General features: G+C 54.6%; 1 protein-coding gene across 4 annotated transcripts; it reads left to right on the plus strand.

Annotated features, from left to right (window-relative positions):
- The first annotated feature begins 436 nt into the window (after positions 1 to 436).
- On the plus strand, positions 437 to 26,073 carry ASIC1 (acid sensing ion channel subunit 1). 4 transcript variants are annotated; one of them, XM_045466237.1, is made up of 12 exons: positions 437 to 1,083; positions 1,947 to 2,324; positions 2,958 to 3,153; positions 20,088 to 20,238; positions 20,854 to 20,981; positions 21,261 to 21,414; positions 21,795 to 21,851; positions 22,322 to 22,475; positions 22,915 to 23,006; positions 23,507 to 23,586; positions 23,675 to 23,779; positions 23,938 to 26,073. In XM_045466237.1, the coding sequence occupies exons 2-12, from the start codon at positions 1,963 to 1,965 to the stop codon at positions 24,040 to 24,042; spliced, it is 1,584 nt and encodes a 527-aa protein (XP_045322193.1). In that variant the 5' UTR covers positions 437 to 1,083; positions 1,947 to 1,962; the 3' UTR covers positions 24,043 to 26,073. The 4 variants fall into 4 exon arrangements, with proteins under 4 accessions (XP_045322193.1, XP_045322194.1, XP_045322191.1 ...); XM_045466238.1 differs by having other exon boundaries at positions 438 to 1,083; positions 21,264 to 21,414; XM_045466235.1 differs by lacking the exons at positions 437 to 1,083; positions 1,947 to 2,324; positions 2,958 to 3,153 and adding an exon at positions 16,354 to 17,176.
- The last annotated feature ends 283 nt before the right edge of the window (positions 26,074 to 26,356 follow it).

Genomic DNA, 26,356 nt, shown 5'->3' on the forward strand with positions numbered 1-26,356 from the left:
CTTCTGTCCAAAACCTTGACCTCTGGCTATTTCTTCTTTCTCTCTGCTCCTTCAGAGGTTTAGCAGTGAGGGGCTGCCAACATGCCACCCTCCAAAGGCAAGCCCAAGGCTCCAAGGATGGAATTTGGGTGGCCAAGGCTGTATGTTTGTTTATATATGTACATGTGTGCCCATGTCACATGTAGGTGGGAGCAGGGATAAGAACAGGTGAATAAGTGTCAGCTCCTGGGTGCTTGCCCTGTAGGCCAGGCCTCTGGGATGCGTGGGTGTCTGTGGGGTGTGTGTGGCTGTGAGTGGCGTGGTGTGACTCTGGTCTTATGTGTGTCTGTGTCTCCACACGAGCAAGTGCTTGAATCAGTCAAGTGTGACTCTGGAGCTTGCTTGTGTGTGTGTGTGTGTGTGTGTGCGCGCGCGCGCGCGCGCGTGTGCCACCAGAGGAAGCAGCAGCAAGAGGCAGGAGCATCGATCCGAAGGAGACAGCGCGGGGAGGGGGACGCTGGGGGCAGACACCCTCCCGCGCGCGCGCGCGCGCGCACACACACACACACCTCACACATAGTCACACACAAGCCATAGGGCCTCACAGGCAGAGAGACGGCTCCGGGACCGGAGGGAGGCAGAGCCGCCGAGAGCGGCCGGGAGGAGGGGGCGAGGCAGCGGGGGGAGCCCTCGGTCCCGCTCCTGCGTCCGGGGGCCCCGCGCTCACACCGGCCCAGAGACACCCTCGCAGACACCCGTAGGCGCGCACGCGCACCCTCTCCCCTCCCCCTCCGCCTTCCCTCCCGCCGCCTCCCGGCCGGACGATGGATCCCTGCAGATCCCGGGGCTGAGAGCACCGCGCACCGCGCCGAGCCCGGGCGGACCGAGCCGAGGCGAGCGAGCGAGCGCGCGCGGGCGGGCGGACAGAGCCGAGCGGAGCCGGGCCGGGCGGGCCGCTCCCTGCAGGGCTCTGCGCGGCGTGCCGCGGCAGCCGCGGGCTCCGGCTCCGGGCCATGAGCCCCTCCGCGGCTCGGCGCTGAGCCCGAGTCCGGCCCCGCGCCCCAGGACCCGCCGCCGCTTGCCGGGTTCCCGAAGCCCCCTCAGGTGGGTTTCCGATACCCCCGCCTTTGGCTGCGGGACTCCCCAGCACCCCGAAGCCGAGACTTTCCTCCCCTCTCGCTTTTCCCCAGCTGCTGGGGCGGCTCGGTCGCTGGGGAGGGGGGCGGGGGCCGAGCAGGGGATCTGGCTGCGTCGAGAAGCTGGACTGGTGGGGGGGTTGCGTCCGGGGCGGGGACAGCTAGCTGTCATAGGGAACCGTGCCCCCCCCCCTCATGCATCCACCTCCGGCTGCCCTCCACCCCCCACCCCAAATAGACACACACATAGCCTGCGCGGTTAGGAGAACTGGAGACGCCCGCAGGTGAGGACTCGGGCTGGGCCCCTCCCCACCTCGCGGGGCGGGGGGGGGGGGGGGGGGGGGGGGGGGTGGATAGCCCAGGTTTAGCTCAGCCAGATGAAAGCTCAGTCCTGGGGACACCCTTGGCCAGGAGCTCCTGACCCTGGGTTCTGTCCATCTGGGGGAGTTTTCGTCTCTAGGATGGGGTGGACATTCCTGTCCCAGAGTGACCCCACATCTGGAGGGAACTCCTGTGCCTGCCTGTGGAAATATTGGGACTTCCCTCTCGCCCTCCAATGACTATATCTGGGGTCTCCCCTGGCCTGGGAAGCTTTCCTGGGAGGGCATTCTCTTGGCCTGAGCTGACCCCTGTGCCCCCGCATTTGGAGGAACCCTCTTCTACGAGTGTGTCCCTTGGCCGGCCACCTCTGGGCTCACACACAGAGGGAAGTCTCCTGCCCCAGGGGCAGTGACCTCTGGTGACGGGGATTCCGAATGGGCACACGTGCAGGGCCCCCCAGGTGTACTCTCATCTCAGGACAATAACAGCCTCCCCACCCCCCTTCCCCAGGACCCCCTCGGCCAGGATGGAACTGAAGGCCGAGGAGGAAGAGGTGGGTGGCGTCCAGCCGGTGAGCATCCAGGCCTTCGCCAGCAGCTCCACGCTGCACGGCCTGGCCCACATCTTCTCCTACGAACGGCTGTCTCTGAAGCGGGCGCTCTGGGCCCTGTGCTTCCTGGGCTCGTTGGCTGTGCTGCTGTGTGTGTGCACCGAGCGAGTGCAGTACTACTTCCACTACCACCACGTCACCAAGCTCGATGAGGTGGCTGCCTCCCAGCTCACCTTCCCCGCCGTCACGCTGTGCAATCTCAACGAGTTCCGCTTCAGCCAAGTCTCCAAGAATGACCTGTACCACGCTGGGGAGCTGCTGGCCCTGCTCAACAACAGGTGGGCGGCTCCCACCCATCCGCTAGCCAGGCTCCTTGGAGTTGCATGCATCCCAGCTCCCGGATACCCCTATCAGGAGGCTCGCCTCTCCAAACCTGCTGTAAAGCCCGGACAACCCTGTCCTCTAGGCCCCCCAAGCCTGCCACTCACAGCAAAGGAATTGGGGTGCTGCTGAGCACACAGTTGAGGGAGCCCAACCTCTGATCCCAGCATAGTCCCAAACAGCTCTGCCCCTGCCCAGCCTGAGCTATGAGACATTAGCACCTTCTCTGGAATGACCTCTGCCACCCTCGTGCCGCTGCGTCTTGATCTTCTGCTCTATCTTTAAAGGGTAGGGACTGTAGTATAAAGATAGTTCCTGCCTTGATGTCTCTGCCCACCTTTCCCTTACCCATGCAGCCACGGCAGATCCTACTGTCTTCTCAGACCCCGGGGTTCAGGTCCTCTGGACACACCCAGCTCTCCTGTGCCTATGCCCAGGCCTGCTTCCCAGGGCTGATTGCTACCCTCCTCCCTCCCCCCCCCCCCCCCCCCCCCCCCCGCACCGAGGTTGGGTATGGGACACTGGAGGCCCAGTGGAGGAATGAATGAAAGGTCATGCTGATCCATGCGCTGCTCACCCCTGGGCTCCAGGTATGAGATACCGGACACACAGATGGCAGATGAAAAGCAGCTGGAGATACTGCAGGACAAGGCCAACTTCCGCAGCTTCAAGCCCAAGCCCTTCAACATGCGGGAATTCTATGACCGTGCAGGGCACGACATTCGAGACATGCTGCTCTCCTGCCACTTCCGGGGGGAGGTCTGCAGCGCTGAAGACTTCAAGGTGGTGAGTGAGTCCCCTGGTGTGGGACATGAGTCAGCCCTGCCCCCAGAGGAGGAGGTTAGGAGCCGAGGGCCTCTCATCAAGCTTGCTACTCTGGGAGAGGAAGCTGTGGGTCCCTGGGGTTTGCTTCTGTCCAGACGGGACTTAGTTCAGCACAGGGGCACGTGTGCTCTGTGTGAGGGCCTGAGCATCAGCCTTGTGTCCACGATGGCAGGAAAGAGGGCCCACAGTGCATAACACACATCAGGCTGACACACGCACTCATACACACACACACACACACACACACACACACACACACACACACGACCTGGCATGGCTTTGACCCTGCAGCTTACCGTGTGGGCTGCAGGTGTCAGAGCTGGACATGGTGGTGGGTAAGCCTTATTATTTGAAATGAAGTCTGAGGACTATCACCTGGGAGCTTGAAAGAACTGCAGGACTTAGCTACTCCACTTCCCCTGACCAACTGAATCAGAATTTGCATTTTAGCAGGTGATTTGGACTTAAGTTTGGGAAGCACTGAGAAAACTGGGAAGTAAGGGAAGCTTTCTCTTAAATAGCCAGACAGGTAATTCTCTCTGTGCCACCCCTGTCCACACACACACACACACATACGCACACGCACATGCACACACACGCACACACATGCACATACTGTCCGATTGGGTTCCCCCTTTGCCAGCAAGACCCACAGAGCCAGGGTCTGAGGAAGGAGAGATTATTTGGGGTACACAGTCATGGCTGAACTGGAAGTTCCCTTTGCTTTTCTTTTTCATCCCTTTGCTCCTTACAATGGAGATGCCCCCACAGACACACACACACCACTCCCCACAGATGGGGCTGCCTCAAAGCCAGCATCCCAAGGAGGGTTAGGGGAACTGACTTGCATCTCATGTGCCAGGTGATCCTGGGCAAGTCCTATAGATTCCTGAGCGGTTACAACCAGACAGGCTAGAAAGGGCCCAGAGGACCTGGAGCCATGTGTGAAAAATAACACCAGATGAGAGAACGATGCTTATAACGCTTCAGAATGCTTTGTAGGCTGTCCTTCAATCCCCTGGATAAACAGCCACATTATCTCTATTTTACAAATGCACAAACTGAGGCACAGAGAGGTAGAATGAGTTGCCTCAGTTTACGTAGTTGGTTAGTGACAGATTCAGGATTAGAACTCATGTCTCATTAAGTTCCAATGAAGTGTGCTCTTTGTTAACATTGTTGGCCCTGGAGTCATTGTATCCATTTCCAATCCTGATTATTGCTCTTTGAAAACCCAGCCTCCCCTAGGACCCCCTTGCTATCCATGCCTGCCCCCAATTCTCCACTCTCAGATATTCCCTTTTCTCCCTGCCCGTTTCCTCCCCTCCTTGCCTGCTTCCTCCCAGCATTATGGGAGCATGAACTGCATTTGCTTGTGTAGAAATGTTGGAGCTGTGGCCATGCTTGTTTTCTCCTGCTGAGGTTACACAAGGATTCCCAATTTCCTTACGCCCTGCTCTGCCGACCAGCTTCATGTGCCTTTGTCAATCCTGCCGGACAAAGGTTGCAGGACTACACTCCTTGCCAAGCCAAGCTAACGGGGAGCCTAGAATGGCGCGTTAACCACTTCCCTCTTTCCTTCCTCGAAACAGGAAAGTCCTGGATTCTCCAGAGCCTGAGACCAAAGGGTTCCCGGGCTCACCAACTGTATATACATGAGTGGTAGAAGCGGGCGAAGGTAGAAGAAGTAAGGCAGAGCCTTCCTCTGTAACATACCCAGTGTACAGGCAGAAGGGACCAGCAAGAAAGAGAAAACCCATTAGCTTGAATGGCTTGTAATTCTGGACGGTGGGCAGAATACTTGGCTCAACCCGAGAAGGTGTAAAGTGGGGGGTTAATTAGTCCATAGAAAGTGTTCAGTTGAGGCTCCATTTGTCCCTCATGCCCAGAAAGATTCCAAGTGGTGATGCCGAGACACGTTCGGTTCGTGAAATTGGAGATACTGAAATGTGATCGGTCCATGTTATCTGACGGAACAATTCTAAGTAGACAGATGGACATATGACTGGTTCGCAAAGCTCTGGAACAATCTGAGTTCTTCCTCTTGCTTGGGGTTGGGGTAAGGGGAGACACAAGAACTAGTAACCTGCAGACCCAGTACTGGCACCTCTTGGTTCTGGGTTGCCAGGGAAGACTAGGTTTTGGATGTTTCTGAGCTCATGTCAAAGACCTGACCCTGAATCTGGCTGCACCCAAACCTCTCAACCCCTCCTTCCACCCTCTCTCATAGATCTCCCTGCCCGCCTCTTTCCATGTCAGGAACTATACCACTTCCGCCAATAGGGATGTTACTACACACATGGGAGTTTGGTTGTGAATCCATGTCTGACATCTCCCCAGTGGAAAGGAAGGGCTCAGGCCCTCTCCTCCAGCTCCCTGGTACTAAGGGGCACAGACACTCCTTGCCTGATGCTCCACCTTCTCTCTCTTCTTCTTTGGTCTAATAGTTAACATCTGCCTCTCCATCCTTGCCATTGTCTGCTAGGCCAAGAGGTATGTACTTAGCCCCTGGACAGACAGGGCACTGACAGAAAGCATTTGCCTATTGGGTCAGAGCTCCGGAGAGACTGTCCTGGCATCTTCTGCTGCCTTGAAACAGAGGTTCTAACTAGGAATCCAAGCCCTGGCTCACAGTTTTTGCAAAATAGAGCGTGCAGAGGTACATGTGAATTCCTCTCCTGGTTTCCAAGGGCAAAACTTATCCAACAGTGAGAACCTTGCTCATGGGGGACAGTCCAGGGAGCATAGGAAGGGCATATTCTGGTCCCTCAAAGACCCCAGCTTCTCTGGCAGGGGTCTGCAGTGATAAGTGTTTTCCCCAGACGTGCTTCTGAATCCAGCTCAACTGTAGGGGATGGACTGGTGGTCACAGAGTGTTTGACTGGGTCCATCCCCCAGCCGTAGCTGAGTCGGCTTTGGAGAGTAGGAATACATTTGGGGAACCTGGGCTAAATCTGGGAGAAACTGATTTGGAAACTCTTTGGGACTGAAGAGGCAGAGGGCAGAGGGTAGACATTAGCGGCTCTCTCCTGAGCTACCATAAGAGCAACCAGAGACCCACTCTCAAGGACCCTGTCTTCCCTGTCCACTTCTTTTCCTTTGAGGCGGGGTGCTTCGTTGCCAGGGCAACAGGGTCTGAGGCTCCGCTCTCTCCCACCCCAGCTAGAGACCAGCCAGGCCACGGCAGGGCAGGGGTTCCGTGGAGGGGGACCAGGGGCGCAGCTGTCTGCCAGTGTCTGGGTGGGGGCCGGAGGGAGTGAGCACAGTCGCAGCTGGTGCCAGCCTCCAGCTGCACCTTATCTGTCCCTGGCAGTGGGAGCGCCTGTGTGGCTGGAATGCTGAACAGCACCAGGGGAGGGGGCTGGCAGATGGCTGCCCAGTCAGCCCTATGCCACCCCCCTCCTCCAGCTGAGACCCAGAGCCTTTGCCTGGGGGAGAGAGAGTGGGGAATTCATTTCTGGACCCTGGAAGAGAAGGAAGGGGAGGGCAGAAAATGGAAATCCTTGGGGTGGGTATGCAGTGGAGATAGTATTCTCTCTCAGGTGGGGGTGGAATTGGGGGATAAGGGATTGAGGTGCCTACAGGAGTCCCCCTCCCCCCCCCCGCCAGGACCCAGAGGCACAGAAATCCCCCTAAGATTCTGGAAGGGGACAAGACTCTTCTGGATCACCTAGAGGGGTAAGAAGCAGATATAGGAAGTGGGTGTAGGTGGGTGATCCTGGGACCTGGAGAGGGGAGGGAGCAGCCATCTTATAGCAAGCTGAGCCGGGGTGCAGGTCCCAGAGAGAGCCAGGGCTAGCATGGGAGCATCCTTATCCCCAACTTGGCTCTGCCCCTTCACTGACACCCCTCACACCCACATGCCCTGGCTTGCCTCATCCCCCTCCCACCGCATAGCAGCTCAGACCAGCTCAGACCTCACTGAGTCTGTTCCCTCCAGCTAGCAAGGAACGGAGGCTGCTGAGGGGAAAAGCTGCCCAGACTGCTACATAGAGAGCAGGGTCCTGAGCAACCCTGCCCGGGGGCAAAGGCCCAGTGGTCTTTGTTGGGGGGGGGGGGGGAGGCGGTTAACGGGGAGCATGCACAGATTGCAGAGGGACCAGAGAGGCGGGGAAGTTAACTTTGGAGGAGGGCATTCCTTCCAGCCTTATCCTTCTCTCCCTCCCTCCCTCAGAAGTGCCTGAGGTTGGAGGGAGGAGACGGGAGTAGCGCCAGGTGCAAGAATCCCGGGGACCCTGGTTGGGGTTTCTCCCTCTCTTTCCGTCTCTCTCTCACAAACATCCTTTGGATAACGTAGTTTCCTCTCTCACCTCCTCTCCGTGTCCTTTCTTCCTCCCCTGCCATTCTTGACTCCACCCCTCTCCCAGCTAAGAGGCTACTCTAAGTTAATTGATCTCTCGGCTGTTGGCTAAAGTAATAGGGAATTGATGTAAGTAACTAAGTGCCTCTGGGGGCAGAGTAGGAAGTGCAGGGGTGGAGGGAGCACCTCCAAGCCTTGGGCCTTTCTCCTGCCCCAGCCTGCAGAAAACTCAAAGGTATGGTCGCTGCTGCACCTGGTACGCATCCATCTGGGAAGCAGAGGGAGGCCTGCAGGGAGGTCCCATTTCTGCTGCGGGTGGAGGTTGCTTCTGAGCATGCTTCAACTTTGGTTCATTACTGTGACAGAGCCCCTTCTAAGGGCCAGGCCCCATGCTGGGTGCCAGAGACCCATTCCCTGCCCTCAGGGAGCTTGGAGTTAAGTGTGGTACCCAGAGAGGCTCAGAGCCTAGAGAGTGGCGACAGTAACAAAGGAAGCCTCAGGGAACAGGGAGTAATGTGACTGGTACCAGAGGACCCTCAACATCTGGGTGGAGTCCTTCCAATCTCCCCAGGCCAGCTCAGCTATTCAGAAACTCTAGGGTTTTTTTTTTTTTTTAATGTTTATTTATTTATTCTTGAGAGAGAGAGAGAGAGAGAGAGAGAGAGAGAGCAGGGGAGGGGCAGAGACAGAGAGAGGGAGAGAATCCCAAGCAGGCTCCATCTGGTCTGTCAGCACAGAGCCTCACGCGGGGCTCCAATCCACGAACTGTGAGATCATGACCTGAGCTGAAGTCAGATGCTTAACTGATTGAGCCACTCAGGCACCCGAGAAACTCCACTTTCATAGAATGTGTGGTGACTCTCCACCCCCACCCCCACCCGCTGCCATCCTCCCCCAGCAGATGCACAGCTCACTGCTCTCCAGCAGGGGTCATTGTCTGCCTCCAGCCAGGCACCCTAGGCACAAGCCTGCCCTCACGGTAGGTCTGAGGTGGCTGGCTGCTCCAGGAACTTCTACCCTCTGGCTGAGAACCTCCCAGTCAGGACTCTTGTGTGAGGATTCTGGGAGGCCAAACTGGGAAGCAGATAGCAAGAATGAGAAGTGATGCCTAGTTCTGGCAGAGGGCGAGGCTGGGCATGGGGACCCCTGGGTTCTATTTTAGGCATAGTTTCATCTGGCTTCACTTCTTAGCTTCTAGGCCCAATTTCCTGTGAGGAAAGGGGGCTCTAAGGAGTTTGCTAAATTCTTCTTTGCCTGGGGGCAGCCCCTCCCTCAGCCTCTGGGACTCTCTAGCTAAGCCCATGCTGGCCCATGTGTGGAATGGATGTATGGTACTGACTTTTCTGGACACATGGATCAGACATCTTGTGGGAAAAAAAATTATATATATGTTTTTATTTATTTTTGAGAGAGAGAGAGTGTGTGCGAGCAGAGGAGGGGCAGGGAGAGGGGGAGACAGAGGATCCAAAGCAGGCTCTGTGCTGACAGCAATGAGCCTGATGTGGGGCTCAGACTCACAAACCGTGAGATTATGACCTGAGCTGAAGTCAGACGCTCAACCACCTGAGCCACCCAGGTGCCCCTTCCTTGTGGAAAATGTTAAAACGAGCACAAAAAGGCTGTGTATTCACCTTGAGGGGAAGTTCCCTTAAGAAACTCTAAGGACAGAGACTCTGGCATCCCAGGTTTTCTAAGGCCACCCCCCAGGGAAAGGGAGGACAAATTGTGATTTTTCTGAGCTACTATGAGTTCTTGGAAAGAAAACCCTTTCTCACCCTTCTCATCTGCACCTCCTTGATGTGGCTGCAGTCCCGGGGGCCCTGGGAAGTGGGGCTGTGTAGCTTAGTGCTGTGTGTCTCTAATCAGTATGTCACATCATCGGGCCAGGCTGGGGACATTCCTAGGGGTGAGACGGCTGCAGTGGCCTTGACCGTGAATAGCAGTCAACTCAGCCTTCCTAATGACACATTCGCTGCACGTGGGCCCCAAGTGGGCAAGCACACATGTGCACCTCCGTGGTGGGGTCTGAGGATGAGAGGACGGGGATGTAGATTAGGTGAGGTGGACGTGTGTGGATGCGCATGGGGGCACACGCCACTCAGTGTGGTTGTGGGAGGGAGCTTGTGTGCAGGCAAACCTCTGGTTGCATGCAGAGCACATAGCAGCAAAATTAATCATCTCTTCCAGTCGAGCTTTGCAATATACAAACTCCCTTTGCTTTAGCTCATGGTCCTCAATTCTGGGAGGCAGGAAGATATTAATATCTTTACTTGAAAGATGAGGAAACTGAGGCTCAGGGATGTTAGGTGACTTGTCTGAGGTCACATAGCCAGTGAATGCCAGAGTGGGACCTTGACTTCAGATCTTCTAGATCCAGGTTCTTTGTGTGTGACTGTAGGAGCAGATGTGTGGAGCAGGGTGGTGGGGGGAGGAGGGTGTCTGGCTTCCCAGCTTGCCGTGTTCTTTCTCTAAAGAAGCAGGAGGCAGGAAGGAAAAGGGTACAAAGGAGAAGGAGCCCCAGACTCAGGTTGGCCACACCAAGTCTCTTGATTCCTCTGCCTTTTCATTGCACCACCTGGCCAAATCCCGACCTTAGTAGATAGACCCACCACTGGCTTTCCTCAGGGTGGCTCTAGGGCAACCAAGCTCTACCAGAGGAAGTCACACAATAGGCCAGCTTGAAATCACCTTGTGCCCATGATCAATATCCTGAAATGGGCCTGCAGTGCCACCTGGCAACCCCATTGTATTTTCCTGGTCACCTCGCTCTTCCCAATGACTACTGCAGACTTCTCTACTCATCTCAAACAGCCGCCCTTCCTAGCCCCCCCACTCACCCTCAGCAGATGACCTTGCCTCCTGCTCCACAGAGAAGATACAAGCCTCAGAAGATAGAAGCCTCAGCCAAGAACTCGCCCTTCCTTTGGGCAGCGATCCCCAGAGGAGAGCATTCCTCTTATCTAGGCTGAAAATCTCAACCTATTCTTTCCATCTGATCTCCTACCTATATAGGAATTTTACCCTAAAGGTTTTGCCTCTCCTTCTACACTCGGTCTCTGCCTCTCCAGTGGAACCTACCTACTGACACTGAAACATGCTTATGATTCTCCCATCTAGAAATACATAGCTAAAACGACAGCTATCATTTATTGAGCACTTGCTATGTATCAGGGTTGAGGTTAAGATAAAAACCAAAACCAAAGGTCTCTCGACTCCACAGCTCCCTCCAGCTCCAGCTCGCACACTATCTCTCTGCTTCCTTTCACAGAAAAAATTCTGAAAAGTGATGTATATATTCCACTGTCTCCATTTCCTCGTCTCAAACTCCCTCTTCAATCTGCTTCAGGCTGCCATCTGCCTGCCCCCCCCCCCCCACTCCACCAAAATGGTTCTAGCTGCGGCCACCAGGGACCTCCATGTGGCCAGATCCTGCAAACATTCTTTATCCTTACTCTCTCAATAACATTCAAAAATGGTTGACCACCTCCTCTTTTTAAAACCGTTCTGTCCTGACACCCACACACTCTCGATTTTCCTCCTTTGTCTAGTTCCTCCTTCTCTGTCTCATTGCCAGTTCATTCTCTTTAACTTGGCTGTTCAATGTCAGCACTACTCAAGTCTCAATCCCAAGCTTTTCTCTTTTTATAAATCATGAGGGCACAATTTAATGGTGCAACTTGATGAATTTTTCATTAGTACATTTTTACATTGGTGTATCTTTTTTTTTACATATAAGATTTTATTTTTAAGTAATCTCTACACCCAATGTGGGGCCCAAACCCATGACCTTGAGATCAAGAGTCACATGCCCTACCCACGCTAGCCAGGTGCCCCTGCATTGGTGTATCTCACAATGTTATATTTTACGTATTACATCAGTATGTACTTACATTGGCATAAAAGTGTAAAACATTTCCAGCACCTTAGAAAGTTCCTTTAGGCCCTTTCCTAGTCAATACTGTCCCATAAGAGGTAACCATTATTCTGACTTCTGTCGGGACAGGTAAGTTCCACCTGTTCTTGAAGTTCCTAGAGTATATGTATCCTCCATACACACTTTTGTGCTTGTCTTCTTTTGCTTTCGATTTTGTCTGTGACATTATCTTGTTTGGTGTGGTGGTAGTTAGCTCTTTGTCAATGCTGTGTTGTATCTCATTATATAAATATACCAAGATGTGTTTATCCATTTTACTCTTGCTAGACATTTGGGTTGTTATTAGTTTTTTGGCTATTATAAATAAAGCTACCATGAACATTCTTGTTTATGTTTTCTGCTTGTCATAGGTACTCATTTCTTGGGTATATAACTAGGAGCTGTGGTTAAGTCACAGGTTGGGATTCTGTTTAGCTTCAGTGGATATTGACAAATCAGGCTTGTTTGCTCTTTCTTTCTTTCTTTCTTCCACTTTCTATTCTATTCTTGGGCCATCTCATCTTCACGCATGACTTCAGTCAGCATCTATACACCAGCGAGTGCCAGATGTATGCCTCAGTCTAGCTCTCTCCTCTCAGCCTCAGCACCAGTGACCAATCTCCCACTTCACATCTCTACTTGGATGTCCCCAAAGCTCCAAAAACCCAGCATGTGCAAAGCCAAATTCATCATCTTATCTCCCAAACTAGTCCCTGCCTTGTGTTCTGGCCTAGCGAGCCACCCCACCATACAGCCACTTATGCAGACTAGAAATCATCTCTGACACTCCCATCTCCCTCACCGCCTTTAACCGGACCTGCCATTGTTGCCTCCAAATATCCCTACCCTACTACCCTATACCAAGCCCGCCCACTGCTCGCTGTCTTACCTAGACCCTGCAATCGTTTCCTAACAGGTCTTCCAGCAACCCCTCTGGCTACTCCAGAGTCCTTTCTTCAAAATACTGCTCTGATCACTTGAAATTCTCCCACGGTGTGCCTCCCATTGTCCTTGGACCAGAATCTTTGCTGTGGCCTTCAAAGCCCTGAGAGGTCTGGGTCCTGCATGTTCCTCCAGCCTGTTCTTACCCTGCCCTGGCTCTCCAACTACCTCCTCCTCTGCTCAGCTCTCTCCTTCCGTGGTCTTCAGGGCCTTTGCATGACTCTGCTCTCTAGAATACTCTTTCCCCCTGCCTCCCCCTCTTACCCCCATGCAGACCTTTACCTAATTATGCCTCCTTATTCTTTAGATTGCAATTAAACCATCACTTCCTCAGAGAAACCTGCTTTGATTCCCAAGGCTGGGTCAGATCTTCCTGTCATTCACTCCCATAGAGCACATTATTTTTTTCATAGCACTTATCGTAGTTTGCAATTAAACATTTAGTTTTGCAATTTTTAGAAAATGGTGTCTGTCTCCCCCATCAGACAGTAAGTTCCACAAGGGCAAGATCCTGGTCCTTTATATATTCTTTTTTTTTTTTAAGTTTATTTATTTTGAGAGAAAAAGATGGAATGAGGGAGGGGCAGAGAGAGAGGGAGAGAGAGAATTCTAAGGAGGCTCTGCCCTGTCAGCATGGAGCCTGATGTGGGGCTCAATCTCACGAACTGTGAGCTCATGACCTGAACTGAAACCAAGACTCAGATGCTTAACCGACTGAGCCACCCAGGTGCCCCTATGTATTCTTCATGTGTCCTCAGTATGTAGATACTCAGTAAATATTTGATGAATAAATGAAAGAATGAAGAAGGAGGAAGGGATTTGGAGGGGGATGATCTAATCCTAGTCTCATGCCCATTACTTGCTCTCCATGAAACTTGAACAGATCATTGTGCCTCAGTTTCCTCATTTGTCGGGGGGGGGTGAAGTTACTCAAATCTGCTTAATTCACTAGGTTGTATAAGGATCCCATGAGATATTAATTGAAGAGCATGAAACATTGTACAGATGTTGAGGGCGAGGGAGTTTAGAAAGACATGTGGAGAAAGTCAGAAACCACTGAGTCGCCACACACAGCTTAAGAGCGGTGCTGGGTAGGGAATGACACAGGGAAGGGTTGCATCCTTGGACAGAGGGTTCAGAATCGAGTGCTGCCCTACCTGCGTTCTGCTTGGCCACTTCTCCTGGGGCCTCTGTGTGTGCTTGGGGGTGGGGGGGGGGGGCGTCTGTGTGTGCTGCTTGATACTTTCCTTACCTCCCATTACTGTGAAAATTTTGGATTTGTCTACTGGAACAAGATGTAGTAGCAGAGAATGTTAGAGGATGGAGGAGGGAAGAAATGTGGTTGGTGTGTGTGTGTGTGTGTGTGTGTGTGTGTGTGTGTGTGTCTTTGTTGCCCCACAAGGCAGCTGTGTGTAGTGATGTGTAGGTGTGCAGTGTGGGTCTTTGTGTTGGTGTGGGGGAAGAAGTGTCCTGCCATGCTGGATTTGCCGTCCTCTGAAGCTGCTGTGTGTGCGCGCGCGTGCCCTTCTCTCTAGTGAAGCCTCGTGGTGGAAGTGTCTGTCCCCTGTCTTGGTGTCTTCCCTCTGGAAGTCTAACCTACCTCTCCGGCCAGAAGTCTGAAGGAGGGGAACAATGCCCTCTAGTGGGTGTGGAACGCACGGGCATCTGTGGCTTCCCCACCCTCACTCCAGGCCTAGAACTTACCTCTGAAACACACATCCTGAGGACAGGCAAAGCCTTCTAGAAGCTGAGGTCTGGGAGGGGGGTGCCCAGGTGGAGAAAATGCACATGGGACCAGAAACAGAAAAGGAACCCATGAATTCATACAGAAGAAGCCTGAGGACCACAGTCGAAGGGGGTTGGGGGGCGGTAATCTTTCTTCTCATCTCTTGAGTGACCTCTCTGGTTGCCCTGGGTGTTCCTGGTCTTCTTGGTTCTAGTTTCTTAACATGGTCCCTGGGTCTTGCTCTCATTTTCACGGTCTCTGTCTTCAAGAAGCTGTTGGTCACTGCTCATGCCTGAAGGGGCTTGAGCAGATTTGGACCCCTCATTCTGTGTCCTGAGTGGGTACTAACTTTGTCCTGTGCAATCAGGGAAGGCTTCTTGGAGGAAGTAACATGTGAGTAAGGTCTTGGAAAATGAGTAGAAATTCTCCAGATGGAGTCCAGGGAAGGCATGGAGCTGTGGATGAGCCTTGTGTGTATGCAGAATGGGAGAAGGGCATGGTGGCTAGGCACTAGACTGCTGTGGAAGGTTGGGGAAGGGAGGCTGGAAGGTAAGTTGCAAAGGCCTCATAGCTCCTCTTGCGATGGAGGTGATTTCACCAAGAGGCACTGGGGCGTGAAGGTCTCTATGCAGGAGAATGGTCAGAATTATATAAGGTGGGGAGAAACTACTGGGAGGCAGGGGATTGGGGAGAGCAGTTGGAAAGCCATTGTTTAGGCAAGAGAGGTGGAGGCCAGTCTGAGGGCAATGGTGAAAGATGGAGATGGGCCAGAGCTCAAACACCGCTCTTCTTCTGGGGCCTCTGTGTCCCTGGCAGCAAAGCTGAGGCCAAAGGTCCTATATTAGTCAGTTCTGCTGGCATCTGGCACCCTGCCTCCAATCCCCAACACACTCCAGGGTCTCTGCATGGAAACAGAGAAGGGAAGAGGTGTGGGAGCAGGGAGGAAGGGGAGAAAAGGAGGGGGAAGGAGGTCTGAGGCTGTGTGATGGTTAAGGAAGGGCAAGGCCCAGTAGACTCATCTGACCTCCACTGCTTACCTCTGGTCCTGCAAAGGAAGGGTTAACAGGCTTCCCCTCTCTCCCTCCCTTCCACTCCTCCCCTCAGGTCACCTTCTAGGCCCTAGAGACTTGGCTTGTGGCTCAAGTTCCTCAATCATTGGCCCTGAGTAATCAGAGCGCACAGAGGGGCCAGGGGCCTGGGGGCAGAGAATGGTAAACTGGGGGCAAGTCTCAGAGACTGAGCAGCCAAGGGTATGTATGAGGCTGAGGGTTTGGGGAACACCCTGAGTTGGTTCCTGACACTCTCCACCTGACCTAGCAGTATTCTCTGATCTCAATTTCTTCCACCTACCAGACAGAATTCCTCGAACTCCTCTCCTGGACGTTGAGGGGTGGGCAAGCTGGGAGGGGGAGTGGTGGTCTGCCAGGAAGCTTTTCAGCTGCAAGAGACAGGGTCCTCCCCCCCACTGGTGCCGGGAACTGGCCATAAATGAGTCTGTGGTCAGTGAGAGACCTCTGCTAATGGAACCTGGGCTGCCCCCCAAGCCACAGAAGGGAAAGGTGGAGGAGGGGAAAGTGACCTAAGTGTTGCTCAGCACAGGGGAGGGTGAGGACTTGAAGCTGAGCCAGAATCAGGGGAGGCAGGGGAGGATAAATGGGGTCAGGGACTGGCGGGAGGGAAATTGGAGGTCAAGGCAATGATTACAGGGGAATTAAGGTTCAGGAAGTAGCAGGGTAAATTGGGGTCAGGGCAGTGACTTAAAGGGAACTGGGGTCTTATGTGTGTATTGGGAGATGATGGGGGTATATGGTCAGTGAAATAATTGGGGGGATTATGGATCAGGGGAGTCATGGAGGAATTAGAGGTCTGAGAGAGCCGAGAGTGCAGAGGCTCTGATATCTCAGGGAAATGGCTGCACCAGGTGAGAATGGGGGCGAGGACCCAGAATTGGGACAGGAAGACCAAGGGAGATGCTGAGGAACTGATGGGATGGTGACAGGGAGCTTGAATGTCATGGGGGAGGGGCAGGGACTGTGGCTCTGGGCTGTGGAAGCAAAGGAATCTGCTAGGTCCCATCTCACCTGGAGCCCCTAGGCTTGTCTAGGGTTTCCACTGTCTTCAACCCCCTCTGTCCTGCTGGAGCTGGTGACAGGAAAGGGGCTCCCTCCCCTCCATCAGCCTCCCTTTCCCACCGCCATCCATTATTCATCAGCCCAGAGGCCCGCCCAGTGGCAGAGCAGGCAGGTCCTCCTCCCCACGCCCCGCCCAGTCTCAGCCCCATCTCAGCCACACTGCCACGAAGGCCCTGGCAGAGAAGGACAGCTGGCTGGCGGGGAGGAGGAGACCTGGCAGAAGGTCTGGGTGGCTGGCTCTGCCGGACCCTGCCTGAGATCACATCTGTCTCTCCCTTCACCTGCCAATCCCCAGTGCCAGGAAGCCCCTGGAGAAGATGCCCATCCAGATCTTCTGCTCTGTGTCATTCTCCTCTGGAGAGGAAGCCCCAGGGCCCTTGGGAGATGTTTGGGGTCCGCACCAGAGGCGGCAGCGGGACAAGTCAGAATCAGAAGAGGAGGAAGAGAAGGAAAAGGAGGCAGTGAGGAAGAAGGCTAGAGAGGGGGATTCGCCCATGGATTTGGTGGCCTTTGCCAACAGCTGCACCCTGCATGGCACCAGCCACATCTTCGTGGAGGGGGGTCCAGGGCCGAGGCAGGCCCTGTGGGCAGTGGCCTTTGTTCTGGCACTGGGTGCCTTCTTGTGCCAGGTAGGGGACCGCGTTGCCTATTACCTCAGCTACCCGCACGTGACTCTGCTAGACGAGGTGGCCACCACGGAGCTGGCCTTCCCGGCGGTCACCCTCTGCAACACTAATGCTGTGCGGCTGTCCCAGCTCAGCTACCCCGACTTGCTCTACCTGGCCCCCATGCTGGGGCTGGATGAAAGTGATGACCCTGGGGTGCCTCTGGCCCCACCGGGGCCTGAGGCCTTCTCTGGGGAGCCCTTTAACCTGCACCGCTTCTACAATCGCTCTTGCCACCGGCTGGAGGACATGCTGCTCTATTGTTCCTACTGCGGGGGGCCCTGTGGCCCTCACAACTTCTCGGTGGTGAGTGGGGGCCCCGGCCGGGCGTAGCACCCTAAGCGTGTCTGACATGGCACACCCTGACTGTCGCCTCCTGGGGCTGGGGCTGGTGACCACCTCCCCTGCCTCACCTGGGCCACCCACACTTTATGACCTGTCTCAGAGAGACCTGGCCAGAGCTTGCCCCCGGAGCCCCAGGGTCTGGAACCGGGCTGCTATTTTCGGGTCTGTGCCGTCCTGCTCTTCCTGTTAGAATCTTGAAATTCATCTGTGCTAGTTGGTAATTAGCGGCTCCCCTGAGGCCCCTGGTGTCTCCCTGAATATTCTCCAGCATCTCCAGCCCTTTCCCAGACCTCCCTGCGATCGAGCAGGGCCTAGGACCTTAGTCTGTCTTTGGGGTCAACCTTTGGTCTGATGGTGGGTACCTATTCCTGGCCTTAACAATTTTGACTGTCACCCCTGGACTGGAGCTGGGGCAGGTATAACCTGGTCTCTGGAGGCACAGAAGAAGAGCGTGGAAGGGAGGTGGAGGGGTGGGGACAGCCCCCAACTCCACCCCACCACACCCCTTCTCAGTAATGACCACAGCAGGGATGTCAGTGCATCCTCATGTGGTCTTTCAGTGTTCCTCCTACAGTGTGTGTGTGTGTGTGTGTGTGTGTGTGTGTGTGTGTGTGTGTCTGTCTGTCTGTGTATCTGAGGGAGAACAACAGACCTCCTCTAAATCCTCCCCTTCCCCTCCAGCTCTGAGTGACTAGGGATCCTCTTGCCCAGGGAAGCCTTCAGTGGGAGTCAGCCTCCTGCTTGCCCTCCCACTCTGGAGTTTAGGGTCCTTGCTGAGGCACCAAGTGGCACCCCCTCCCCTCCCCAGTTCAGCTTCCAGTTCTGTCTGGCCTGACTCCTCTTCTGCCCCCTCCAGGTGCCAGATGCCTGGCCTTCCCTTCCCCCACATCTGTCCCTCCACCCCCACCTCGTCCATAGAGCAGAAGCAGGTGGCTGTCATCAGTGTGTTGTGGACCAACCGCAGACAGGGACCTCGAGGTTTTGGCCACTGGATCTCAGGCGGGCCGGGAAATACAGGAACATAGGATAACAAAGGGGTCAACTTAGCCGCCTCTGGACCTGAGGGTAGAACACTTCTCACATAGAACCACCAGGTGGCAGCAGCAGTCCACTGGTCAACCTCACAGCCCTCAGCCCAGGCAGGGCTGGTGCTCTGGGCCACCTGGGGTCCCTCACCTTCCAGACGGAGAGTAGGCGTGGGTGTGCGTCTGGAGCCTGTGACTGAGTGCCCCAAAACTTCCTTGCGGGGCTGGGGGATTGGGAGTTGTTGGAGTTCTGTCTCTACTTCATCTCTGGGCCTTACCCACAGAATAGAGGAGAGCACATGTTTTCTTTTCTGAATGGGGGAGGAGGCTGTTTCAGGAAAGGGGAAGGGGACAGGGATTCTATTTCTTAGGAACCCCCACATACCCCCACTGCCCTGGTCTGGCCTAACACTGTCATTCTCTTTCCCTGGGCTGTGTCTGTACTGACCTTCTGACTTGCTTTGTGGACTCTGTCACCATCAAGCAGTAGTCAAAGCATACTCACCCCATTTGTGGGAACCTGGAAACATTCAGGCAAGCTGCAGGGAGAGGGCCATAAGGAATTGGTTCACTCTTCTCTCCGTGGCTGTGTGGTCTGAGCTGTGATAAGGGCTGCTCTGAGGGATGGGCTGGAGAGACTGCCCCCAGGGCTCAGATCTCCTCTGAGGCCCTCATAGTTCTGCACAAACATTGCCAAGCACACCATGCCCTGAATGCTCAGTACCAAATCCTGGGAGAGGAGATGCTGGTGCTTGGGTGAGCATGGTCCTTGGGATGGCAACTAGGTCCGCTTTCAGGTTCTGGTGATGATGGGACAACGATGGACATAAGGGGCTACTTGCTAGAGAAAACTAAAAAGCTTCGCTTGGTTTGGGGGAAGGATCTCGGGGAGAGCAAGATTTCAGATGCCTGGGGCAAAATCCAGGAAAAGAGAAATCATATTTCAACGTTTATTTATTTTTGGGGGGGACAGAGAGAGACAGAGCATGAACGGGGGAGGGGCAGAGAGAGAGGGAGACACAGAATCGGAAACAGGCTCCAGGCTCTGAGCCATCAGCCCAGAGCCTGACGCGGGGCTCGAACTCACGGACCGCGAGATCGTGACCTGGCTGAAGTCGGACGCTTAACCGACTGCACCACCCAGGTGCCCGAGAAATCATATTTCAGAAGGCCCCGGGATCTGGGGCCTGAGGAGGGGGCCTCAAGGAGGGAGTCTCAAGGAGGGACCAGGAGTATGGCAGTGACGGGATCCTGGTGATGGAGGTGTATATATGTCAGGGTCCCAGCAGGAAAAAGACTGCCACTCGGATAGTCTAATTGAAAAGACTTGAACAAAGGGTCTATTTACAGAGCTGTGGGCAGAGTTAAGGAAACTCTGCCTGAAGGGGCCTGAGGCACCAGTGATAGTGGGAAATTGTCACATACAAGCTAAAGGGGTACAGGGAGGCAGCAGTGCTATGCAGGGAGCCCTCCTGGCAGGGTCTGTAGTTACAGGGTCTAAACCACTGCCAGAACATTTTCAGAGGGGAGAAGGGTGGGGAAGGATGAACACCCGGATCTCTGTCTCCTTCTGCCCTCTGATCCCTTAGTGATAGCTCCCAGTGGCCATCCCGAACCCAGAGCCTGTCCAAGTGACAAAGAGGCACGGACAGCACACTCCGTCAGGATCAGCTTTCCAGGGCACAGAGCAGGGCAAAGAAGGGCAGTGAATGAGTGAGGAGGAGGACAAATGGAGAATGGGCTACATAGAAGGAATCATTCCTGAGCAGCCGAGGGGTCTGGGGACAGCCCTTGGTAGGTAGGGGGCGCTGCCAGGACTCTCAGGTTCTTCACTCTGCCTTCACCAGGTCTTCACACGGTATGGAAAGTGCTACACATTCAACTCAGGCCGAGATGGGCGTCCACGGCTGAAGACCATGAAGGGTGGGACTGGCAATGGGCTGGAGATCATGCTGGACATCCAGCAGGACGAGTACCTGCCCGTATGGGGAGAGACTGGTATGTCACTTCTCTCCGAGACCCCTTCCCATGGCCCTACTCATCAGCCTCCACCAGGGGACTCCTGAGCTCCACTGTGGGACCCGAGGCAGGACTTGGGCTCTCCTCCCTTCTTCCTAGCATCTTGCCATCTCCATCTCCGACTCTACCTGATTGCCACCCTCACAGTTCTCTGGCTCCCCCTTCCTGGCTCAGTTACTCTCCAAGGTAACCAGCCATCCCTTTCCATCAGTGGCCGCCACTCGCTCTATAAATAACTCCCTCTCTTCTTGGGCCGTCTGCCGTTAGTCTGGTCCCAGGGGGCCTTGGGGCTGAGAGACATGAGGAGAAGAGAGAAAAGGAGAGGGAGAAATAGATAGTGTCTGGGAAAGAATATGAAACGCCGAGATGCATAGCTGAAGTCAGATAAGAAAAGTATGTAGGTTGCAGGGTTCATCAGGGCAGCATGCAGTTAGCAAACCCAAAAGGATCCTGGGGATGGGCCCCATAGACTAACCCCTCTCCCCATCCCAGTGTGCACTGTGCTTATTCCTAGGAGAGCTGGCATGACCCCAGCTCTGAAGGAGGTTAGGGAGTCAGAAGCCTTCCCGATACACAACCCCCTCATTCCCATAGATGAGACGTCCTTCGAAGCGGGCATCAAAGTGCAGATCCACAGTCAGGATGAACCTCCCTTCATCGACCAGCTGGGCTTTGGTGTGGCCCCAGGGTTCCAGACCTTTGTGTCCTGCCAGGAGCAGCGGGTGAGAGGACCACGGGAGGCTGGTCCCAGGGTGGGGTGTTGAGGGGTCAAGATGGAGTGGTGGGCAATCAATACAGGAGGGACGGGTGAGCTAGGGTCTGGGTTTCAGTCTGACTAGTGAGAAGCATGAATGAACAGGAATGCTCTGTAAACTCTGAGACCCTCAGAGTCTGCAGAGGGAGAGGGGGCAGGACTCCTGAGTTCTGCATCTTGTCAGACAAGTCCATCAAGGTGACTCGGGGAGAAGTCCCCACACCCCCCAGCTCCCCGGCTCTCCCAGCAGCTCATCTACCTGCCCCCGCCCTGGGGCACCTGCAAAGCTGTTACCATGGACTCGGATTTCTTCGACTCCTACAGCATAACTGCCTGCCGCATCGACTGTGAGACGCGCTACCTGGTGGAGAACTGTAACTGTCGCATGGTGCACATGCCAGGTCAGGCCCCAAAGCTCCAGACACAGTCTTGGGGCCCCTCAGCCTGCATTGCCTCTCACCAGCTCCCCATGCATATCAACCACCTGCCAACATGGAAGCAAGATTAACTGGCTTCTCCCCACCACAGTTCTAGCCCCATCCATATTCCTATGGCTCTTGTCCCTCTGACCTCAATTCCTGACTGTACCTGTCAGAAAGTGTGGAAAGCATCCAAGAGGGGTGTGGACTGTGGGGTGGGTCACCTTCAGGACAGACTGGGGGCTGGCTAGTCCTGCCCTCCCACCCTCTCCTAGTTTCCAGTTTCTAAGCCCTTAATACCACCATCATCAGAAGACCCCTTTAATCTCCATCCTGCACCACTGTCTTTTCTCCTCTGTTAGGGGATGCCCCATACTGCACTCCAGAACAGTACAAGGAGTGTGCGGATCCTGCTCTGGGTGAGCACCCCTGTCCTGGGGTAGTCTGGGGGAAGGAAGGAGCCACGTGCATGGGGGTTTCAGACCAAGTTCCCAGAAGCTTCAGATAACTCCTGGATCAGGCTTCACTTGAACTCTCTCTCCTGTGTCTGACCTCAGCAAGGCTGGGAATGGCATCTCTAGAGGCCCCTGTGAAAAATGAACCGGGCTCACCCGGGAGGGGCCCTCACCCTCTCTCATCAACACCTCAGCTGGTTGACCCCCAAGGGCCCTGAAGCAATGAGATACAGGATTATGAAATATCCATGGGGAGGCTGGGTGAGGATCAGCACAGGGTGGGCACAGGGCAGGCACAGGGCTGAGGCAAAGGACAGGTCAGGTAAAGAGAAGGGGATCCAGGCTTCCTTTGGACAGGGCCAGGATGTTCATGTTGGGAAGGTGCTGGCCGAAGAGCCCCACTCAACTGGTGCCTCTCACCTGGTTGGGCACAGACTTCCTGGTGGAGAAGGACCAGGAATACTGTGTGTGTGAAATGCCCTGCAACCTAACCCGCTATGGCAAGGAGCTGTCCATGGTCAAGATCCCCAGCAAAGCGTCAGCCAAGTACCTGGCCAAGAAGTTCAACAAGTCTGAGCAGTACATAGGGTAAGGGCTCTAACTGTGCAGGGCAGGGCCCTTGGGCTGGGACTGTAAAGGGTATAACGGGGCTTTGAGGGGCCAGCAGACAGGAGGAGGTTGAGATAACAAGGAGAAGGCAACCAAGGAGTCTGGGGTGGGCATGGAGGGCAGATCTAGCTGGAGCAAGCAAAGGAAGCACCTCTCTTTCCTCCTTGCTTCATTCTCTATCTTCATCCGCACTGCTACAACTGGGGTCACTCCACACTTGCCAGTGTGCGGAGTGTCTTTTCATAGGTGCCATCACACTTAATCCTTACAACAATCCTAAAAGGCAGGTACCCCCATCGACATCTCATTTTATGGACATGGAGACAGATTCAAAGAGGATAACTTGCTAAGGTCACCTAGCTAGTAAGGGACAGAGATGTGACTTGAACCTAGGTCTCCTCCCCCAACCCCTTTGCAGGGAGAACATCCTGGTGCTGGACATTTTCTTTGAAGTCCTCAACTATGAGACTATTGAGCAGAAGAAGGCCTATGAAATTGCAGGGCTCCTGGGTGAGCTGCTCATGGCACTGTCCCCTTCCCATGCCATGGGCATGGCGTGACACCCTACTACCCAAAGCAGGCTGCCTACCTCTGTCCCGCAAGTTCCTTCCTCGCCTGCCATCCCCCCGGGTCCTTTCCCCAAACTCTGTTGGCTTGGTATATAGTGGGAGGAGGGGGCTGAACCTTCTCTTAGGGCAAAGTGGTAGAGACAGGCCTGTGGGCATGAAGGGGGGACTCTTTCATAAGCCTTTGAAAATTTACCCGGAAAATGAATGTTGGGGTATTTTATATTTTCTGAATGACACCTGTTCACTTTAGAAAAGTTTAAAAAAAAAATGCGGAAAAGCACGGAGAAGAAAATAAACCCCACCAGAATCGCTTTGTGCTCCTTCTGTGCAAAGGCTGTGGATCTTTTTGCAAATATGACTTAACTGTCCCTGTCCCAGTAAGCTCTGCTGCTTCCAAGGTGTCCTGACACCACTAACCTCCCTGTTCCCCCTCCCCTGCAGGTGACATTGGAGGCCAGATGGGCCTGTTCATTGGGGCCAGCATCCTCACAGTACTGGAGCTCTTTGACTACGCCTATGAGGTAATTGTGGGTGGGCCGTCGGGGTGGGGCCACAGGCGCTGCAGGGTTCCGGCCTGCCAAACCACTCACCACCCCACCTCTGTCTCAGGTCATTAAGCACAAGCTGTGCAGAAGAGGAAAGTGCCAGAAGGAGGCCAAAAGGAGCAGCGCGGACAAGGGTGTGGCCCTTAGCCTGGATGACGTCAAAAGACATGTGAGGGAGCAAGAGAGGGGTGCCCTCCGGCCCCGCCCCTTCCCCCCCCAACCCCAGGACCACCCCCCTCGCCACCTCTTCTCCTTTGCCTCCCCCGAGCCCCAGCACCACCTGTCGCCCTTCTGATAACCAGTCCCTGTCCTGTGCCGTTCCCCTAGAACCCGTGTGAGAGCCTCCGGGGCCATCCTGCCGGGATGACGTATGCTGCCAACATCCTACCTCACCATCCGGCCCGAGGCACTTTTGAGGACTTTACCTGCTGAGCCCCGCAGGCCACCGTACCAAAGGCCTAGGTGGGGAGGGCTAGGAGAATAAGGGGGCCCTCAGTTGCGCCCCTCCGCATCTGCCCTGGGGACTCACTCCCCCCTCCCAAGGTAGTCCCCCACTCCTGGGCAGTCCTTTCCTCTTGTCTGTGGTGAGGAAGGAGTCTTGACCATAGAGCCCTCTCCCTGCCTCTATCCCGTTCTTTTTATTTTTACTGAAACTAATCTAAAAAAAAAAAAAACTTAAAAAAAACTAAAAAACTAAAAACTAAAAAGAGAGAATGGGGCAGGTGACCTCAGGCCGCCCCTTTCTGCTCCATGCTGCCTCCCCCAGCTCCCAGCCTGAATTATGTCTGTCTGGCTGTCTGTCATCTGACTGTCCACCTACATTCTGCTGCCACCAGTCACCAAAGCCCCTCCCAGTGGGGGGTGGAGGGGATCCTTGGGGTCTGGAATTTGGCCCCGAATCAGAGAATGTACCTTGAAGGGGAGGGCTAGTTGCGGGGGGGGGGGGGGAGGCTTCCCCAGCCTTAAGAGACCCTCTCAGCCCAGTGCCCCCCAACCGCAAATTTCCAGGCAAGAACTAAGACCCTAGTCCCCATTCCCACCCCCTTACATGTGAAGTCTCTATCTAGGGAATTGGGGATGGGAATACCCCGAAGAAGTGGATGATGGGGAGAAGATGTGGCCCTGGTGCTGTAGGCCACATCCTGATACCTACAAGTTCACCCCCACCCCAGAACTGCTGGAGAGAAATCCCAAGAGGTAGCACTCCTCTACTGTCCCATGAAAGATCCAGCTGGTTGGCTTCCAGCTCAGGGAGAGGGACACTGGTGCCTAACCTCACTGGTCCCTCTCCCAGGGGCCCCTGCAGAGGGCCGCATCCATAAATTTTCTTATGGAACTCTCCCAAGTCCTCTCCCCCAACTTCATTTGCTTCTCTCAACAACCTCATCTGCATTTTCTATTTCTATATGATACAGACTCTATATTGCTATATCTCTGTATATACTTTCCCCTAACTCTGTCTGTCTCTACCCCATCCCCTCTTGTCTCTAAGAACCATCCTCCCGCTCCAAGTCCCCCTTTCTGTGTTTCTACTCCCTCCCTGGTCTCTGAATGCCTTCGCCTGTATAAAGAGTTGGACTCTCTCCCCTGGTGTCTGTACTGTGTACACACATCCCTCTGAGAAGCACAAGGAGACGACACGCGCATTGTAACCTTCGCACTGTCTCGGTGGCGACATAAAGGAAGCTGTGAATCACAAGCTCTGCCTCTTTCTGGCCTCACCCTCTGCCCCCAACCCGGGCACCCTATGCCCTTCCCGTAGCCTTAACATTCCCTCCCCTGTTTCACAATCACAAAGCCCTTTGCCTGGCTGACTGTGGCCTCCCCGGGGAAGGGATAGCTGCGGAAAGAGACCCTGCCCAGGGAGTGGAGATCTGCTCTGCACACCAAGCCAAGGGTGTCAGAGACAAGGGGAACTATGGTCTTGTAGCTGGAGAGACAGAAGTTCAGGTCCTCAGCCAGTGACCTTTCCTTCCTTCTGGGTGCCCAGCCTCCTTTCCTCACCTGATACCTAAGCCCACCACTTCTATTTTCTGGTGAGGTATGGTTTGGTAATGGTGGGGAAAAATACAGGTTTAGAGGGGAAGTTGAAAGCTCTGCTCTTCTGTCTCTCCCTTCCTATCTTAATGAGAAATGAGTGAAGTAGAGGGCCTGCCATGCCCCCTCCCCCAGGCACTCCTCCTAGGCCAGAGCCCTACCCCTTCCCAGGCCTTCTCTGCCCAACTGTCTCTTGGTCTCCAACCCCAGAACAGGACCTGTGGCAGGTCACCTGTGCACTGCCTGGAGCTAGAGAGTGAGGCTATGGGATGTTGGGGAGCTCTTGGTTCTTAGAAGTTCCTTGGAGATCAGACCTCTCCAGAGGGAAGCAGGAACAAGGCCAAGGGGTGTGCACCGGATGGAGAACAGCAGGCAGGGCTACGGGTGACGCATGCCTCTGGTCTAATAAACTGGGTTTCAACCATCTCTTCAGTTGTCGTTCTTCTCTTATTTGAAGAGTATTTGGGCCTTTCCACGAAGTGCCTAAAACTGAGCTTAGCTTAGGGCCAAACAACTGGGGAGGAGTAAGGAGGCTTGAGAAAGGAGACTCTGGTTCTCCTGGGATGGGACAGACTGACCATCACACCAGGTATGGTTTGAACCACTGGGCAGGGAAAGAGGGAGAGGTCAAAGGTCCCAAAGAGAAGTCCTAGCACAAAGGATTCTTTGGAGAGCGGGCAGGGTCAAAATCCAAAATAAAATCTGGAAG

This window comes from Leopardus geoffroyi, chromosome B4 (assembly GCF_018350155.1).
Source record: "Leopardus geoffroyi isolate Oge1 chromosome B4, O.geoffroyi_Oge1_pat1.0, whole genome shotgun sequence".
NCBI lineage: Eukaryota > Metazoa > Chordata > Mammalia > Carnivora > Felidae > Leopardus > Leopardus geoffroyi.

Excerpts from the sequence above, each read along its gene's own strand:
- ASIC1 (XM_045466235.1), top strand. The coding sequence starts at position 16,523 with ATGCCCATCCAGATCTTCTGCTCTGTGTCATTCTCCTCTGGAGAGGAA. Across the intron at positions 20,239-20,853 it reads GCCCGTATGGGGAGAGACTG|ATGAGACGTCCTTCGAAGCG; the intron begins GTATGTCACTTC and ends TCATTCCCATAG. Across the intron at positions 23,780-23,937 it reads TGGATGACGTCAAAAGACAT|AACCCGTGTGAGAGCCTCCG; the intron begins GTGAGGGAGCAA and ends CCGTTCCCCTAG.